The sequence below is a fragment of the Tympanuchus pallidicinctus genome, unplaced genomic scaffold (assembly GCF_026119805.1).
Source record: "Tympanuchus pallidicinctus isolate F22 unplaced genomic scaffold, pur_lepc_1.0 scaffold21, whole genome shotgun sequence".
In the NCBI taxonomy this organism is placed as follows: domain Eukaryota; kingdom Metazoa; phylum Chordata; class Aves; order Galliformes; family Phasianidae; genus Tympanuchus; species Tympanuchus pallidicinctus.
Window position 1 is genome coordinate 12,269,525 of NW_026294733.1, and position 18,577 is coordinate 12,288,101.

The window sequence follows — 18,577 nt, forward strand, 5'->3', positions numbered from 1 at the left end:
GGGCCATCCATCGGCAGGGCTCTCATCACCCCAGCGCCCAGCAGACACATCCCCAGTGTTCTGGAAAGTCTCAGGGAAGTTTGGGCAAGCCAAGCCATCAGCACAAGCTGCTAGGAACCAAAAGGCACTACGTTTTTAATACCCCTGATGCCTAAGCTTAACAGTTGACCGATGCTTGATGTATCTGCTCAGGATGCGGTGCAGGCTCTGCTGCAGCCTGGAGGAAACACGGCACAGTCCTCACCGACCCTGTGGAACCTCACAGCAGAAGGGAGCTGACCCATTTTATCTCACCAACCCCACCATCTCCACCAGCACCCTGCTCTGTTCCCAGCCTCAGGACGTCCACAGCCACCAGCAGACCGCAGCTCCTCAGTCACTGTCGTCACTGTCGCTCCCTGTTGCCGCCTCCGCTGTGGTTTCCTGCTCCTCTCTTAGGTCTGCAAAGAAGTCCTCCCCGCTGCCTGCAGCCTTACTGCTCAGGGCTTTCAGTGGCCCCCCCCGCTTCTTCTTCTTGCGGTACTCATCCACCACCATGGAGCCCAGTGAGGAGATGTCCCAGAACTTCACCTTCTGGTCGTGGGCACAGCTGGCCAGGAGCTGCCCGCCTGGGGCCACAGCCAGCTGCTCAATGGGCTCCCCCAGGTGCTGCCCAACGCACCCCAGCACCCGGTTGGGCAAAATGTTCACCGCCCTGGGGAAAAGTGAACGGATGCAGCACAGTGAGGGGCAGAGCCTTGGGGAATGTAAGCCCACCCCTCCAGCTCAATGCATTCCTTCCAAAATGAGCAGAAGCTTTCTTTGCCCTGCCCTCCGAGGCTCATCTCACTCTGCACCCTCCCCAGGGCCCTTCCCATTGCATCATTTTCACACAGGGTGGTGAGGCACTGGAACAGGCTGCCCAAGGAGGCTGTGGATGCCCCATCCCTGCAGGCATTCAAGGCCAGGCTGGATGTGGCTCTGGGCAGCCTGGGCTGCTGGTTGGTGACCTGCACGTAGCAGGGGGATTGGAACCAGATGCTCACTGTGGTCCTTTTCAACCCAGGCCATTCTATGATCCCACACCCACAGTGCTGACCTGATGACCCCGTCGAGGGATCCTGTGCACACGATGCTCTCTGTGACAGGGACCATGCAGTCCACTGACTCGGCCCTCAGAGAGAAGCGGTCACTGGTGGCCCCGAAACCATTCCAGTTGAAGAGGTAGATGGTTCCTTCGCTGGAGCCACAAGCCACTTTCTTCCCTCGCTAAGCAAGAAGGGGGAGACCAAAGCACAGGGAGAACACACGAACCAGAGCATGGCAAGGAAACAACAGGGCTGTGTGCGTGCTGGGCTGCAGGGCCCCCAGCCTACCTTCAGCAGCACAACCGATGTCAGATCCCCGCTCTGCGGCTCCGAGAGCAGCTCGAAGCGGCGCCTTTTGATGTTGAAGACTCCCATGGTGCCGTCGCCACTGCGGGAAATGGAGCGGCCCCGTGGGGCGGGGGCAGGGGGCAGCACTAAGCCCGCCGCGGGCCGCGCCAGCCCCGCAGTACCTGGCGGTCAGCAGGATCTTCCCGGCCCCATCCACGGCCATGGCGCTGATGTACTCCTCGTGCTGCCGGGCCTCCAGCACGGCGCCGCCCTTGCGCAGGTCCCACACTTTGAGCTCCCCGTTGTCGTCGCCCGTGGCCAGCAGGTGCTGATCGACGGGCAGCACGCAGTTGAGGGCCGCGCTGCGGGACCACGTGGGTCAGCCGAGGGCTGAGCCGCAGTCGGGGTTCCCGCAGCCCGGCCCGGCACGCACCCGTGCGCTTTGGCGATGCGCGTCTCCAGGCGGCCGTTCTCCACCGCCAGCACGTGGACGGCTTTGTCTTTGGCCACGGTGAGCAGCTCTGGGGACGGAGAGCCGTCAGCGCGGCCCCGACCCGACCGCGGCCCCGCCGGCGGCCCCGCACTCACTGTGCCCGTCCTGGGAGAAGGCGACATCGCGGCACGACTTCAGGTGGTGTCCCGAAGACCAGAGCTGGCGGTTGTTCCCTTGTACGCAGCAGTACGAGTACCTGTGGGCGGCCGTGAGGCGGGGCCGTGCGGGGCGCCCACGGGCACCCATAGGTACTTACCGGCACCCACAGGTACCCATAGGTACTTACCGGCACCCATAGGTCCCCACAGGTACTCACAGATACACGTCGCCGTCCACGTCCCCCGCCGCCAGCAGCTCCCGCTCCGGGTGCAGCGCGATGGCGTTGGCCGCTGCCTCCAAGCAGATGTCGTCGGGGGTGTCCCGGAGCTGCGGCTCCGCGGGCGGCTCCTGCGGGCGGGATGGAGCGCGGTGAGGTGAGGCGCGGCTCCGCAGCCCCCACCCCGCACCCCACGCCGCCGCGCACCTCCTCGGACTCCGCCATGCCGCCGCGGACAGCCTGCTGCGCATGCCCGGGCTCTGCCGGCTCTAGAGCGCCCCCTGGCGGCCGAGCTGACTGATGCGGAGGCCGCCGGTTCGAAACCCGGGTCGGACTCGTTTGCCCTCCCCCTCCCCTACCCCCCGGCCTAGGCCTCAACGCTGAGCCGAGCTAAACACCGCTCTGCTACACATGTACACGCACGCAGAAGCCTTGAATGTAATTTTATTACGTCTACGAGGGTTGCAAATCACAAGCTGTACAACAAACTCAAGGAGAGAGCCCCAGCACAGCCCCACAGCACGAGGCTGGGGCTCTGCGTACTGCCCAGAGCAGGAGGGGCTGAAGGAGGGGCAGCCCACACCGAGGCACGCCTGCGCTCTGGGAACACTGCATCCAGCAGGACGAGGCTCCAGGAGCAGAAGGATCAGATGTAGGCAGGCAGCTACAGCCTCAGTACTTGGGCCTTTTCACTTCCACCCTGGAAAGAGAGATGGGCACAAGGCTGGTGAGGTTGCAGGAAAGGAGAGCAATCCCCCTCCATTCTGGGGCTCAGTAGCAAAGCACCATCCTAAGGGCACGCAGCAGGTGACTGTGATGAAGAGCCCAAAAAGTCATCACCTCCCACATCTGCTCTGCCCCCAGCCAAGGCACAGGAGAGAGGTACCCTGCATAGCACATGAGGGGCTGAATGTTCTCCCCATCCTTCCAGTCCCATTGCCTAGAGGTGGCAGAGAGGTCTTTGGCCCCTGCAGCCCCAAGAGGAGTTGTAGGAGACAGCCCCACTCCCCGCTGCTGAGCCAAAAGCAGGGATCACTTTACTAACCCATCAGCCTCCAGTTTCTTCCTCTTCTCAATGATCTGTGAAAAAAAAAAACACAAATGCCTGTTATACTTCGTGCACAGCCAGCTACCCAACTGCTCCTTTCCTCCATAAGGACAAAGCAAGCAGCAGAAGCACTGTAGGGTGCAAGACACAGTGAGGGCTACAGCTGGAGCAAAGTTGTCAACAAGCTGTCCATAAACTCGGCCTGTTCTCCCTTTGCTCCATTTTGTCCATCAAGGGCAAGTCCCATTTTTGTTTAGCATCTGTTCTCACTTTTTCCTAACCCACCCCACAGTACTGGGGGTGCTCATGGCCTGCTCACTCTGACAAGACCTCCTCCTCTTGGATATCATCCCAGCTCTGCTTCTTAGAAAACAGGAAGCCACAGAACTCGCCCTGTCCCCTCCAAGCCCACCTGAACAGCTTAGAGCTGCTGCCTTTGGACACATCCATTTGCTACACAGTACTAAGCAGAAAACCCCCCAGCAAGCCTGGCCACAAAGGCACGAGCCAGACCAAGGAGAAGTGCCTAGCACAGCAAGCTAGATGGGAGCTCTCCTGACCCGGGGATATGCTGGTAATTCACAGCATGAAAAAACCACCCCCAGCAGCAGGCGCTCACCGCACTGATCTTCTTCCACTGCCGGTCCAGCTCCGCCTTGTCATTCGTCTCCTTGAAGCGACGGGTTTTGCGTCCCTCAGACATTTTGATCCCATACTGGAAGGCTGCCCTGGGAAGGAATGAGACAGCTCAGCACTTGTGCAGTTCTGAGGTGCTGGAACAGATACATCTGACCCAGCCACAAGCCTGTACTGCACCGAGCCAGCTTAGCACCTTGGAAACGGGCTGGGCAGGCGTTCTTAAGAGCAAAGACAAGTCACCAAGCCCAGGATCCATGGTTCCTGCCCCTCACAAGCTTTTTCATTCAGTGCTGGTGCTCCCCCAACACCTGGGTTTGGGAGCTACTGCCATTCCCACCCACAACCAATTCCTCAGCTGATCTAGCACTTCACAAGTGCTGCACTCACTTGGGCAGAGCCTCTTTGTTGTTCATGTATTCACTGTATTCCTCCTGGGTATCGAAGTCCCAGCGGCCCAAAGGCCCCTTCTTGTTACCCTGCAGCAAACAGAGATGATTCAGCTCCTCAGCTGACACCAGCCAGGACTTTTCATGCCTTTTGTATGCCCACAAGACCTCAGACCCAGTATGGACCTGGCCCTAAGATCTCCTCCCCTGGCAGACCAAGCCAGGAAATCCCATGGAAATGGGAACTGAAACAGATGAGCATACATTACCAAACCTCTTCCCAAGTGCCATAAAGCAGCACGTTTGCTCTTTGGGATGACAGATCTCACCTGGACCCAAGCACACAGTAGCTTGGCAAGCCCCAAACCACAACCAGCACCCAGCTCCTGGTATTCAGTGCTTTACACAAGCCTGCTTTCTCTCCAGTGGGACCCTCTAGGCCTGCAGTGATACCTAGTTCACTGTCTGGCCTCGGCTTATGGCAGCCTACCTGATCCATCTTGCTGTAGTCTACCTCTTCATCACTGTCCACAGCCATATCATCCATTCTGTATGGGGAAAACAAAAAGGCACAGCAAATGCTCAGAGTAGGTCTCTGAGTCAGAGATCAGGATCTTGGAGTCAGGTGTCAATAGTAACGAGGCAGTGAGACAGGTATCTCTCATGTCCCCAGGTTGAAAACTAAGCTAACCAGAGAGAAGGCCCTCCAACCCAGATGCTCAGCCATCTCTGCTTTCCCCTAGCACTGAGGAGCAGAAGGTTCCAAAGAAGAGACACAAGGAGCATTTTACCAAAAAGTTGCATAGACTGGCAAGGCACCACAGCCAATTGAAGGCCTTCTCCTTTCAGCAAGGAGCAGTGGGGCTGCTGAGCAAGCTCCAGCTGCTAGAGAACAGTGGTCCCTTGGTGCACCCTGTTCCCAACCCACAGCTTCTTGCTGCTCCCTTACGTAGCAGGGTAGCACTCTGCATAGCTGTTGGACATGCCGAAGAAGTCTCCCAGCTGCTTCTTGTCTTCTGGCTTCTTCAATGTGACAACAGTAAAGGAAAACAGCAGCAGATAGACTTATGTACAGCTAAGGGCTGAGCACAGCGAGGCGAACAGCAGATTCCCCTACACACAGCAGACACCAGCCCCAACACAACTGAACCAGACACTGCCGAGCTTATGTTTGGTTTACAACAAATAACAAGGTGCAAGTGGCATTTCTCTACTACAGAAGGAAGAGCCCTCCCACAGGAAGGAAGGACAGCCACATAGCCACTCAGGCACAGCTTGCCTACGGAGGAAGCCTGGCCCTGCAGTCAGCCAGGCTGCTCAGACAATAAAGGATATGTCTCTGTTCCTTCCCAGCCAGCAGCTCCAGCAAACTTCTCGTTGATAGACTTGATGAGCTCCTTGGCAGAGCCAGGTCCTGGAACAAAGAGAGCAGCAGGCTGAGTTATGGTGGGGGAAATGGCTCACCGTATTACACCTGGAAAGAGCCTCTTTTTGTATGATCAGTTCATGCAGCTTTAGGGCAGCTTTAGGGCAGCCTGCTGCAGGACGGACAGCAGTGGGATGGGGTAGCAGACAGGAGCACAGGCTGCACTTGAGGTAGGAGAGGGAAAGCTGGAGAACACCAGTGAGCAGCAAACTTCAGTTTGAGCACATATAGAGGTAATTCATGCAAGGCTGATCCTAGGAAGAACTTGAATCCTCCTCAGCTTATAGCTGGCATAACGTCATATGAGTGGATTTGCTACTAGAAAAGCATTTGTATACCTTCAACCAGGGCTGACCTGCAGCAGTTCATAGACAAGAGACTCTTAACTCCATTACCCACCTCCCACAGCAGACGACTCCCTCTGTCACAGCAGTTTCTGGGAGAATGGAGTTCAAGCAAGACAGCGAGGCAAGCAGCTGTTCAACAGCGTGCAACGTCATGTGACCTCACTGCAACGTCCAGTCCCATTCAAGCAAACACACAGCTTTACTCACCTTTGTCAATGTCTGCAGGCTGCAAAGAAGAGGGAGAGATACTGTGTCACTTGGGAGGGCTGAAAGCACGCAACGGATGGTGCTGCATGACTTGCAGCTCCACTTCTAAGTTTGCTCGTGGGAATCACACGCACACAGAACCAAATCATAAAAGCCACCGGCCTGTGCCAGTTTTGCCTTGCTTGCTGAAGGAGAGGACAAGCACCCAGCAGCCCCCAGCTGCAGAGACAGAGCTCAACACGAGCTGAACACAGCACAGCTGGGAGTGCAACCACACCAGCCCTACAGCTACACTCACACGCTGCAGAAGCACTCACCTCGTCATCAGCCTTGGGCTTCTCAAAGTAGCTGTGCCTCTTCTTCTCCTCCTCGCGCTCCCTCTCGCGCTCCCGGTCCCGCTCCCTGTCCCGCTCTCTCTCGCGGTATCTCTCCCGCTCCTTATCCCGTGGCATCTTTGCAGTGGACGGGACATAATCCCCAATGTCTTCAAAGATGCTAAAGTGGAAAAGAGCCCACACTTACAGGTGGTGAAAGAGAAGCCACAACCGCCTCCCTTTGATCTGGAACCTGACAAAGGAAGGTGTGGCATCAAAACAGAGAGCTGAGCATGCCCTCTAGAACTGGCTTCTCCATCTCTCAGAAGTATTGCTGCATTTCTGCTCTCTTCTGTCATCTGTTGAATTTGCCTCTTGTGGACCAGGCCAAGAGACAGCCCTCGCCTGCCTCAATCAGGAAATAAAACAAAGCTCGTCTCCAGCCTTAGCCACCTTGCCTTAAAAGCAGCCCAAACAGCACGTCCAAAGAGGCAGCTTGCTCCACATGCACGAAGCCCAGTACTCTCCAAACTCAGCTGATCAAAAAGGCATTAAGGCATATAGCTCTGATCCCACAGCCTGCGGTGGAAGAAGGGCACTTACTTCATATCAGCTTCAGGGGGTTTCTTCTCATCCAGTTTCCCTGCAAGGACACAACAGCAGTAAGACGCACGTTGTTCCGCACCCCACCTGCGCTGCTTCCCAGCCCAAACGGTGCCATGCCTGGAGGACGTCCTCCCAGCTTCCCTTTATGTTACCACACCACAGCACCTCAGCAGTCCATCAAGTTCCTCCCCCACAGAAGGCATTTCCCTAACAAACTGCTTAAGACCAGAAAACAGAGCAGCACAAGCCACTCTTGTGGCTGTACTTTCTCAGCATTTACTCAGTTGTGAACATCCCGCCTTCAGGATGCAGCGTTTGCAACATGAAGTCACCGCCCTCCAAGTCCACTGCCCCACAGTGCAGAGAATGCAGGAAATAAAAACGGATCTCATTCTCTCAGGAGAGGCTTCGGGCACGAGTCCTTCCACTTGGCTCCCTTCAGCACCTACCTTTATCTTTCTTCTTGAGCTTCTTGTTGCGGGTTCCTTGCCTGAGATAAGAGAGGATCTGTGTCAGCTTGCTGATGACGATGTCATTTGTGGTCAGCGTAGTCTGTGCCTGAAAGAGAAATGCCCAAGGAAGTGGTTGCCTCTGTGCAGAGGGCGAGCCCTGCTCCAGGCGAGTCAAACCAGCACAGTCAGGAAGCTGGCAGCTGGCCGGGTACCTCCATGGTGGGGCAGTCGGCCTTGCTCCGGATCAGCGTGGTGGGAATATCGGTGTCAGCGTACTCATCATCCAGATCTACCACGTAGGCCATCCTCCCTGGCAGGAACAGCTCATTCCGCTCGTAGGCTTTGTTCTTGAACAGGATGCGGTAGATATTTCGACCTGAACGGAAAAGAAAACCAAGTTTAGCTGATCAGAAACACCAGAATCAGCTCCTAAGAGCCGTGCTTGGACCCTCGAGTTCATAATTCCTATACTACATGCCTCCTGTCAGCTTCAGCATTTCTCCCACATTCAAAACACAACGCAGCCACATGCACACAGCCTTACCCAACCGAGTCTTAAATTCAATCTTGTTCTCAGGATCTTCATCTTTCCTGAAAAGACAGAGAACTTCAGCACGCTAAGCAACGCCCCCTCCGCATCATCCTCTCTGAGAGGCAGCTGCACTCGGGAGCACAAAATCCTCCACCACTCACTTGGTTTCTTTCTGAGGCTTCTCCATCATTTCCTCTTCTTCCTTCTCCTTGCTGGCAATCTCAGCCCGTACCTAGCCACAGAGTAAACCTGTGCATTACAGACCACATCACACCACTGCTGTTCATCACAAGGAAGGCCACGGCCACTAGTTCCCCAGCCATTCAGAAAGCTTTCCATGAAAGGATGACGCGTTCCAGCAGTGCATGGCAACATCCCAGCATCTGGCAGCAGCAACGACCACCCCCTCCTCACCACCTCTGCCAGCTGGATGGGCCACGAGCACAGAAGAGCAGCACGGGGATATCTGCACTCACCTTCTGCAGCAGGGCAAAGTCCAGACCCTTCACCAAGTGAGTGTGCTCCATGTCACCACCCAAGAACTTGGACTCTTGGATCAACTGTCTCCTCTTCTCTGCAGCAGATTTATCCCTGTACAACAGAAGTGGAGGCTGTTATGAGACAGCCTCTCTGGAGCAGGCTGTTAGGAGAAGGCCACGTCACAAGCTCACGTACGCCTCTGCAGTGGGCCCCACAGCCCTGTAGTTTGCAGTTGTGCTGATCAGCTCTGTTTCCTCGTAGTCCTTGTTCACACCATCTCTTCTCTCCTTGGCTCGATCCCTGTACTTCTCAGCCAACTCTCTTTCGCGCTCTATCTCCTGCTGGCGCAGCTTTGCATAATAGCTGAGGTTGGAGAAACAGCCCAACATTAGTGGCACATTCAACGTTTGAGGCACTGTTCCTGCAACAGCCTCTAATGCCCAACATGTGCCCGTTTCACTCTCCATCTCTTCCCCAAACACAAACTAAAGCACTGCGGAACACAGCATCTCAGATGAGACGAAGCTGCTGTAACGAGGAGCTCAGTTTTCCCTTTCAAAAGGAAAAGATCTGAGGGCAGTGCTGCTGCACAGATGTGTCCCAAAGGACACTGTCACTACTGCAGGTGTCCTAGCACTGTTCTACACTGCTAGACACATACAGAGCCTGTCCCATTTCTTCTGGTGGCAAAGCTGCACTTCCACCTACTGCTGCTATTGCACATCTGTTCCCATGGGCTGTGACAGTCAGTCATCTTGAGCTCTTCTTATACAACTTAGCTCCAAAGCTCCAGAACAACCCAGGCCACTAAGCATCGTTCTTGGAAGCCCAAAAGCTCAGGTGTCACATCCATGGGAAGTACATAACAAATAAAGGGAAAGCCCTGATGCATCACTTTCAGTGTTTACCTTTTCTTCTTCCTTCTACGAGCAGCTGGATCTTCATCTTCATTGTACTCCCGGGGCATCCTGGAAAAGGGTAAAAAACAACAGGTACAACCTGCACAGCCAAACACAGGCAGCACAACAGAACAGTCACAGCAGAACATCACAAAGCTCAAAGACAGGAATAGCACCAATTATCTCCAATAAGTCAACAGGGAGAGGAAGACAAAGTTCACATCTGCACTCAGCAAGAACCTAATCTGCCTCTTTAAAACCCACATAAAATGTTCTAACAGCTCTGACCCACCAGTTTCTCACATTAACTCTAGTAACACACACCTGCAACATGCACACCCCAGCATAAACCAAGGTGCAGATCTGCTCCCCAGGCTCTGTCTCCACACTTACTTAATAGCACAGGCATTTGAATACTCCACTACAAGGTTATGGAGTCACACAGATACAATGCTCCTGAGGGATGAAGGCTCTGCTGTGCACCACAGCCCCACGAAATACACCCTACTCACTCATGGTGGCGAGATTTTGACGGCGGCGCTGATGTTGGCGTCGCCCGCGGGGTCATGAGAAGCTTTCGAAAGTCTTCATTGGTGAGTTTGGACCTGCAAGGAAGTGAGAAGAGCAACCATCACCTCCCGGCAAGCTGCACCAGCCCGGCAGGTTCCGAGGGTCTGCCTGTAGGAGGTGCCCAGGTGCCCTGCGGGGCACTGCCAGGCTGTGTGTGCAGAACGCGGCGCTGCGCCCTGCTCCGATCCCCGCGCAGTACTCACTGGTGGAAGGAGTGAGCGTCGTCCACATCGTGGCCATCGGGGGCCAGGGGGTTGGAGAACGGCTCACCTGGGGACGGGAGGGAACAGCTCTCAGAGCCGGCCTCTGCAGCCAACCCCTCCGGCACGGGCCCCGCTGGGGGCAGGCCCAGCCATCACCCGGCTGTCGCACCCTACGGCACGGCCAGCCGTCACCAGGCTGTCGCACCCTGCGGCGGCTTCGCCGAGTCCCACAGGCCCGATGCCACCTTCCTAGGCCGTTCCAGCCACCCCCGAGCGCCCCATCCCTTCGCTGCTGCGCCACAGGGCCGCGCCACAGGGCCGCGCCACAGGGCCGCGCCACCCGCCGCCGCCCCCCGCTCTGCCCCAGTACCCCCCGTTCCACGATCCTCTCCCCAGCCCCCAGCAGCGCTCCCCGCTCCCCGCAGTCCCCCCGGTTCCCCTCACCGTCCCTCTCCGGCATCGCTGCCCGCTCCGCTCTCCTCAGCCGTCGCACCGGAAGTGCCGGAAGTGCCCGTCGCCCTCCCCACCTCCCATTGGCCAGTGGGCTGAGCGGGCGCGCCGATTGGCCGAGAGCCGGTGCCACGCCCCCCGGCCCCGGCAGCGAGAGAGCGGCGCGCAAGATGGCGGCGGCGGTCGTGAGGGGCATCGGGGGCGGTTTGGGCCGCAGCCTGCGGGAGCTTCGCGTCCATCTGTGCCAGCGCTCGGCCGGCAGCCGCGGCGCCAGGTGAGCCCGGGGCCGGCTGCGGGGGAGGGCAGGGGGCTGCGGTACGCGGCTCTGACGGCCCGCCCGACCTTGTCAGGGAGTTCATCGAGCAGCACTACGTGACGCTGAAGCAGGCGAACCCCGACTTCCCCATCCTCATCCGCGAGTGTTCCGGCGTGCAGCCCCGGCTGTGGGCGCGGTACGGTGAGTAGAGCGCTCTGCGGCGAGAGCTCGGGGCTTGGGCGGCGAGAAGCGCCGTGCTGCTGCGAGCTGCGTTTGTGCTCTGCGTGCTCAGCCAGCGCCACGAAGGGAGTGGGAAGGCTGTTCTGTAAGGGCTTTGCTTTTGTCCCGAAGCCACCGGCATCAGATAAATGAACTTCCCGGCCCCGACCCCCAGCTCAGGCTGCCCGGCCCAGCTTGGCACGGGGCAGCTCCGGGAACGGGGCACTCACAGCCCTCTGGGAAAGGGATTTCTTTCACGCATGTGACCTCGATCTCCCCTCTTTTAAAGCCGTTCCCCCTTGTCCTGTTGCTCTCAGAAAGTGTGAAAAAGTCGGTCTCCATCTTGTTTATAAGTTCCCTTTAAGTACTGGAAGGCTGTGATGAGGTTCCCCCCAGGTGTATTAACCTTTTAAACAGGAGACCCCTCATACGAGCACCTGCAGGTCTCTTCTTTGTGATTTGCAGGAAGATACAGCCCTCAATAGGGGCTACCATAGGAGCAGTGAGTTTTTCAGCAGTTTTACTGAGGGGTTTGTGAGGATCTTTACGTGAGCCAAAAGCAACCAGGCTGATTACTTTTGGGACATCATAGTGGCCTCTGCTCAGCTGCAGTGCCACAAGTTTAAAGAGGTGAGCAAATGTGGTAGGGTACTTTGGTTTCTCCAAAGGAATGGCTGAGCAGTGGGATCGAGGAAGGTGGAAAAACTAACTAGGGCACAGGAGGGCATCTGGGGAGTGTTGGGGGGTGGTGATGCTGACCTGAGATGTGATGTTGGCCCTGGGAAACCCCAGGCAGGGCCTTGGTTCACTCTTCCAGCAGAAAAAAGGCCTAACCCTCCCTCTTTTCTGCAGAGTTTGGCAAGGAGAAAAGCGTGTCGCTGCATAACCTCAGTGTGGATGAAGTAGCCAAGGCCTTGGAGAACATTGTGAAAGGCAAGGTGTGAAGACAGCCAGCAAACGTACTGAATGCTTTACTTGTGATTTTTAATGTAAAATGTGTATCCTTAACTTAATCACATAAATGTATGTGCTTCTCCTGAGCATCACGTGTTGGGTTTAAAACTGCAGCAGTAAATCCAGCAGCATTTGTTCATCCCCTCTGCAACAACAGGAGCCTTTCTGTACTGGTTGCAGCTCAGCTCTGCCTCTGCCCCACGTAGCAGGGAGGCACAGGGCATCCTGGCAGTGCTTACACCATGACAAGGACATCAGGACCAGCATTTCTATACAGCCAGCACTGCTGTTCACAGATAGTCTGACAGCCCTCAGGCAGTGGTGTGGGAGAGCAGGGCACAGAGTGAACAGTCTATTCTTCCTCAGAGCAGGAGAGCAGGTTATGTCATCTGGGAGAAGGTGGACAATGCAGCGGATGAAGAACTAAATGCAGGGGCACCCAGGGGCTGCAGGGCCATTTCCAGCAGCACTCGCACCCGCTCCTGGAGTTCTGGGGTGCTCTGGTGCTGCTCGAGGGTCTGGTGCCCTCCTTGTTTGACAAAGTCAGCAGCAACCTATGTGAGGAGGGAGAAGTAAGAGCAGGCTGGCTGCTGCTCCAGGCTGAGATGCCTGCAACCCACCCAGTCAGTGCTGGGCCTGGATTCCCCTTGTTCACAGGGGTCACAATTGAAGGGATTTGCCAGACACATGGGTCCAGAGCCAGGTAAATCCATCCATTCTGATCACTGGTCTGAGTGCACAAAGCTTGAAGTAAGGGCAACTGAAGGAAAACAGTGCCCTCCCACTTAATAGCACTGACTTATAAAGGGGGCAGGTAACCTCCACAGAAAAATCATCAACAAAAAGGAGCCCCTCCAGAGACAAGAGAAGGGCTTCCAGCTGACAAAAGCGGGTCCCACTTCAGATGCGTATTTGGGTCTCAGGAGTGTGGGGAGAGAGAAGGAACAACTGAAAATTCTTCTGTTTAAATCTTAATGCCCACCCACTGCCCTAAGATCCTGTGCTGCGTTGTGGGGCATGAGCCCCAGGCCTACCTGCGGCCAGTGCAGGAAGAGGAGGTGCAGCAGCTCCAAGCACTGCCCCACCACCTCGGGGTCGGGTACCACGAGAACGTGCAGCAGCAGGGGAAGGGCAGCCTGCTGGTGCAGCTGCTGGCAGTAGGCTGGGCCCTTCTCTGCTATGTTGCACAGAACGGTCAGGACCTGCATGGAGAAGCCATGAGAGTGAACAAGGAGTGCTCTGCAAAGAACTCCTTGTCTCTTCCCCACAAGTTCTCCCAGGTGGCTTTTAAATGCTCTTCAAAATCTTTTCCCACCCCCTGAGGCACTGCTTATCTGCATGTCCTGCTTTCTCTCAGCACGATCCCTCTGGAACAGTCACTACCACTCCACCCCTTAGGAGAGCTTCCCTTCAGACCCTTCCCTTCAGCTTTACAGTCTTCCAAAAGACGGTGGCCCTCCCCAGGTGCTGGCAGGCGGGGCCCCAAGTCAGCATCTGTCCTGGATCCTCAGGATTAGGACCAGGCAGGGGATCCCTCTGCCAGGACAAAACTGACGAGGCAGAATTGACTTTGGAGGACACAGACGTGGCATTACCAGCACATCAGACTTTGTGCCAAGTTGTTAACACTGTCCCAAGCCAACTTCAACCTGAGCACTATGCACACACGACTCATTTGTGAAAGTTCAGAGCTTCCCATAGATGTGGGGCACAAAGCAAGGCCTTACCAACATGCTCACTGTCTGGGAATGCGGCAGGAGCTGCAGCAGGGCTGGGAGCAAGTCCATAGAGAGCAGAGCAGAGCAGAAGAAGGGCTCATCCGCTACAATGGGCACAGAATAGATGCATTAATAAAATCAAGGCCTCGATGCGGGAGGGACAGACTCGGCATGTGCTGACTGCTCTTGGCAAGTGCAAGGCACGCTCACAGCACAGGACAGACCAGCTGAGACACACCAAGCGCCAGCAGACAGATTCTCACTGCATCTTACCGAACTCAAAACCTATCCTAGGAACTCACACAAGGGGGAAATGTGCATGAGGGGAAGAGCCTGGCTAATTCGGTAGTATTACACCTTACGGGCTGTTACACCTTAGAAAGGAGCACTTTTCCATCCCCAAAGCACTCCGTCCGTGTGATGTGAGACAGCACCTGGCGGTCCCTCGGCCTGGCGGTGTCACCATGCAACGACCTCCATGCCTGCAGTCAGTCAGGGCAGATCCTGGCAGCAGCAGCTCAAGCTCTGCTTACAGCCTCACTGAAACACTCACCTGTGAGGTTGTTCAGAAGCCAGAGACTCTCCGGTATGAGGAACGGGTGCTGCTGCAGGTAGCAATGCATGATGATGAACAGGGCCACAAGCAGGCGCTCGTCCTGGGGCTGGGCTTCACGACCCGTCTCCTCCGCGAGCAGATTGCCGAGGCACCGCAGGACCGGGCAGATGAGCTTTGGCGGCGTGACAGACACTGCCTGTCAGTCAGCCCACATCCCCGAAGCAACGAGAAGAAAGGCCAGCATCCCGCCTGTGTCTTACCAGCTCCAGGCCCTCAGAATCGCTCGGGGAGATTTCAGAAGCGATGTCACACAAGAGCGAGGTAAGAGCAGGCACGGCCCCCAGCGACATCAGCTCCACGTTGGCTGTATGGCTGCGAAGGAAAACATCATCTACATAGGTGAGAAACAACAGCCCTGCTCCTTCTCCAACTACCCACGCTGTCCTTTCCCTTCACTGGGGCAGAGACGGCTGGCAGTAGTCAGGCTGGATGGATGGTGCTGAGCCAACCATGGCAGCTCGAGGAGCTTTTCTTGGGGAGAGAAGGACACAAACCCACATGTGGGGAGACAATCAAGGGGTTTTCAGAGCGCTAGGAACAGCCCTGAGTTTATAATCTGTTACCACCCTGTACATGAAATCATAAATCCTGCAAACAGCATGTGTGCTAAGAGATAGGATGTTGGGAATGCCCAGGACGGGAGAGAAAATGCTTTCCAAAGGGAAAGGAGTGAGGGGAGGCAATCCAGGATCCCAATCCACAACCATGAGCTCCACGCAGGCTTGTGCTTCAGCCAGCACAGCCTTTGTTCTTCTGTGCTTAGCTGTCCCCAGGGAACTCAACATGAAGATAAAAAAGCATTTACCTACAAACAATGTAGTGGAGGCACCATGCAAACTCTACTGCGGCTCCTGTCCCAAACTTGAGGCCAGAGCAAATCAGTCGAAGCATGTGCTGGGGGAGAACAGAGTCCAGAACCAACCTGGAATGAGAACAGCAGAGTTAATGGAGGCACCGGCCGGAGCACCAGCAGGACAGATAACTGATGGGGACAGATCAGCCATAACATCTGGGCAGCTCCAAAAACACTCCTGGAAGAGGCTCTTGAACAAGGGCTGCAATCTCAGCATCACCAAGGCACGATGCAAGGCTCCTCTGTCAGTGGCAGGGCCTGGGGGCACTCAAACACCTTGGCTGCAGTCACATTTTTGGCACTGGGGGCTGTCAGAGCTGATCTTTTCCAGAGAAATACAGCCAGAATTTCCCTGCTGGCCTACCCCGTTCAACAGTGTCCTTTAGTGAAATACCAGAGCTATCCACTCAGATTAAGCTGGGGGAAAAGAGTCACGCCTGGCACCCTGATCTGCAAAACAGCCTTCATAGCTCAGAGACTGCTCTGAATTATTAACATCACTGGGATGGGAAATGCATCATCGTCCCTGGCACGCAAATACCACACAGGGCCCCGGGGCAAATGCTGGTGCAGGGTACGAAGCTCAGACTCACGGAATGATCTCTGCGGGGGCTTCCTTGGCTTGGAGGAGTTGTGACAAGACGTAACCCAGACCTTCCAGCACAGCCTCGTGCGGGGACTGCGACCAAACAGAACACAGGTGACACCCACAGCAGAGCCAGGAAGCCCAAGGCACCAGCTTCATGCCACCGAAAGGGCAACGCTTTCTCGTGACACAGCCTTCCACAGGAGCAGACCGGGAGTCGTAACACCAGCTCAGGCCTCACGTGAACAGGCTGCACCTAAGCTGAGCTGTTGTGTCCCCCCCACATTCACAGGGGCTGCAGTTGTAGGGATTCAGGAGCCAAACACGGCAGCAGCGCTGCTCTGCACGCTGAGATCTGCAGGTGGCAGCCCTGCTCACTGCACTGGCCTAAACCTGCCGGGCCCAAACTACACCGAGGGAAGAAGCCTACAGCATTAGAGAATAACTGAAGGCCGTGGCGATGATGGACACAAGATGTTCATCTGGAAAGGGGCACCAGGTGGTAACCTGAGCCCCCAAAGAGCAGTGCAGGGAGCCCAGGAGAGACCTCCACACACAAGAGCACAGCCCTGTGCAGAAGGGTCTCTACTTATCTGCAAGGAGGGCTGGTAATTCAGACAGTGTCTGAAAGGCCTAAGAAAAAGTCTCTATGGGGAAGGGCATGGGAAGAGCTACTTCACGCACCTGGATGCAGGATGCCAGCACTGGAATAATGCCCTGAGGCAGAAGCTTCTTCCTCACAACTTCGCTCTCCACGACCAGGTTGCCCAGTGTGTACAAGCACAGCTCCTGAAACACCCGAGAGCAGGTCATCCCGTCCATGCAAGCCTGGCCACCCTCCACCTGAGCAGGACTGGCTCCAGGGGGGCAAACATGGAGGGGTTTTGCTGGCCTCTCCCAGCTACCCCCATTCCCAGCAGAGCTCAGCCTTCCCCTCCAGTGCCGTGGTCTCTGCAGGGATCTCCCAGTGCTGCTTCACTGTCCACCTCCAGCCACAGCTTCTGTGGGCACTGCCAGGCCCAGAGAGCATCAGGGGCCTGGCCACATGCCTGCTGTTGGTAGTCAGAGACCCACAGCCCCCCACTTCCACAAACAGCCTGCAGCTGCAGGGGGCTCACAGGGCTACACAAAGGAACTGACTGCAAATGAGGCAAAGCTGCTGAGTGCTTTTGTTCCCCTGAGCTTGGTGCTGACAGGGTTATACCTAAGCACTGCCCCACACCAGCCCAGGTGATCACCAGTGGTGATGCCAGCGAGGCTGAGGCAGGACAAAGGGTTACAGGGCAGGCCAGGAGTGCTGGGCTGGATTTGTCTGGCCTAGGGGCAGCTTGGGAGCATTTACCATCAGCCTGCAGCTACCTGGAAGGCATAAACATGATGGAAACAAAGTTTTTGGGTCTCCACACTCAGGTGTTCCAAGACTGGGCCAGGCAAAGCCACAGCTGGGCCAGCACTGCGGACAGTCCTGCTCCACGGAGAAGGTTGGAACAGAGACTTCCAGAGAGTCCCTTTTAACCAACATCTCCATATGAGCCACAGCAGGCTCCAGCTGGCCAAAACAAGTCCTCCCAGAGGCTTACTGGGAGCCAGAGAGGGCAATGCGAGCCTGGACCTTACCATGAGCTCGACGCTGTGTCCCGAGAGGTAGGTGAGGAGGTAGGAGGTGACGGGGACGCACGCCTCAGCCACGGCAGCATCGCTGGAGTGGGACAGCTCGTGCAGGCAGCGGGCAGCCTCCAGCTGCACATCGGGCAGGCTGCAGGTGAACAGCCCGACCAGCGTCCGCACCGCTCCGTCCAGCCTGCGGGCACATCCCCAGCTGCTGCCGCCTGCGTGCGAGGGGACGGGCGGCCCCGCAGGGCCGGGCTGCGCTCACCTGACAAACTCCTGCTGCGTCTCTTTGCTCTGCAGGGCCCGGCGGAGGCGTCTCAGCCACCCTCTCCGATCCTCAGAGCCCCTCTGCACGCCTCTGAGCAGCTCGGAGACCTGCCCACATCGGTGCGGCACCAGGGTTAAGATTCACCCCCGGAGGCAACGACGGCCGTGGGGCAGCCCGGGTGCCCGCAAAGAACCCCACCGGCTGCCAGAAGCACGAAGGTTGGACAAGGCCACCGAAATCAGCGAATCCAGCCGCACCGCGCGCACCGCCCGCGTCCCGTACCCGGCGCACCGCCCCGTGCGGCTGAGCCGCCGCATCACCGCCCGTGCACAGAACTGACGGTTCCTAACACCCGACCCGACCCTGCCACAACGCGAGGCCACCGCCCCTCGTCCTACCGCCCTTACGACCACCCCGCACTCACCTCGCCCTGCAGGACCGGGTCCAGCACGGCCCGCTCCGCGCCATCCCGCCCGCGCTCCGCCTCGTCCTCCCGCAGGAGCCGCTTGCTGACCAGCTGCTGCTCCCGCCGGGCCTTGCGGAGCGCTGCGTGCAGAGCGGCGCGGTCTGACCCCGCAGCTCCGAGCCGGGGCGACCGCCGCACCCCCCCCACCCCCGCGGCCCCGTTCCCCACCTGCTTCCCGCTCCCGCCGCCGCGCCCGCAGCTCCTCCGCGCCGCCCCCGGGCCCGGCCCCGCGCCGCCGCCCCCACATGGCCGCGGGAGGAGCGGGGCGGGGCGCGGCGCCGCGTGACCGGATCCGGCGCTTCCCACC

General features: G+C 57.2%; 4 protein-coding genes across 6 annotated transcripts; 1 reads left to right on the plus strand and 3 right to left on the minus strand.

The window, feature by feature from the left end:
• Positions 1 to 111: 111 nt before the first annotated feature.
• Positions 112 to 2,438, minus strand: WDR55 (WD repeat domain 55). The gene is made up of 8 exons (XM_052684517.1): positions 2,372 to 2,438; positions 2,165 to 2,295; positions 1,944 to 2,044; positions 1,789 to 1,876; positions 1,538 to 1,717; positions 1,356 to 1,455; positions 1,079 to 1,248; positions 112 to 694 (listed from the first exon to the last, which is right to left on the minus strand). Exons 1-8 carry the CDS (start codon positions 2,387 to 2,389, stop codon positions 373 to 375), a joined length of 1,110 nt encoding a protein of 369 aa, XP_052540477.1. The 5' UTR covers positions 2,390 to 2,438; the 3' UTR covers positions 112 to 372.
• Positions 2,439 to 2,590: 152 nt separating this feature from the next.
• On the minus strand, positions 2,591 to 10,811 carry IK (IK cytokine). The gene is made up of 20 exons (XM_052684506.1): positions 10,718 to 10,811; positions 10,274 to 10,340; positions 10,013 to 10,105; positions 9,510 to 9,569; positions 8,797 to 8,964; positions 8,598 to 8,712; positions 8,283 to 8,353; positions 8,134 to 8,180; positions 7,802 to 7,965; positions 7,587 to 7,695; positions 7,135 to 7,174; positions 6,535 to 6,712; positions 6,218 to 6,236; positions 5,571 to 5,651; positions 5,187 to 5,265; positions 4,728 to 4,785; positions 4,239 to 4,327; positions 3,832 to 3,940; positions 3,210 to 3,244; positions 2,591 to 2,864 (listed from the first exon to the last, which is right to left on the minus strand). The coding sequence occupies exons 1-20, from the start codon at positions 10,731 to 10,733 to the stop codon at positions 2,837 to 2,839; spliced, it is 1,626 nt and encodes a 541-aa protein (XP_052540466.1). The 5' UTR covers positions 10,734 to 10,811; the 3' UTR covers positions 2,591 to 2,836.
• A 43-nt stretch (positions 10,812 to 10,854) lies between these two features.
• Positions 10,855 to 12,238, plus strand: NDUFA2 (NADH:ubiquinone oxidoreductase subunit A2). Its single transcript, XM_052684547.1, has 3 exons — positions 10,855 to 10,997; positions 11,074 to 11,180; positions 12,051 to 12,238. The coding sequence occupies exons 1-3, from the start codon at positions 10,894 to 10,896 to the stop codon at positions 12,140 to 12,142; spliced, it is 303 nt and encodes a 100-aa protein (XP_052540507.1). The 5' UTR covers positions 10,855 to 10,893; the 3' UTR covers positions 12,143 to 12,238.
• Positions 12,162 to 18,532, minus strand: TMCO6 (transmembrane and coiled-coil domains 6). 3 transcript variants are annotated; one of them, XM_052684508.1, is made up of 12 exons: positions 18,439 to 18,532; positions 18,229 to 18,350; positions 17,802 to 17,911; positions 17,543 to 17,726; positions 16,610 to 16,714; positions 15,933 to 16,018; positions 15,296 to 15,408; positions 14,687 to 14,817; positions 14,424 to 14,598; positions 13,880 to 13,974; positions 13,187 to 13,354; positions 12,162 to 12,706 (listed from the first exon to the last, which is right to left on the minus strand). In XM_052684508.1, exons 1-12 carry the CDS (start codon positions 18,515 to 18,517, stop codon positions 12,533 to 12,535), a joined length of 1,542 nt encoding a protein of 513 aa, XP_052540468.1. In that variant the 5' UTR covers positions 18,518 to 18,532; the 3' UTR covers positions 12,162 to 12,532. The 3 variants fall into 3 exon arrangements, with proteins under 3 accessions (XP_052540468.1, XP_052540469.1, XP_052540470.1); XM_052684509.1 differs by having other exon boundaries at positions 14,687 to 14,798; positions 15,292 to 15,408; positions 18,439 to 18,525; XM_052684510.1 differs by lacking the exons at positions 17,802 to 17,911; positions 18,229 to 18,350; positions 18,439 to 18,532 and adding an exon at positions 17,285 to 17,433 and having other exon boundaries at positions 14,687 to 14,798; positions 17,543 to 17,624.
• Positions 18,533 to 18,577: the final 45 nt, after the last annotated feature.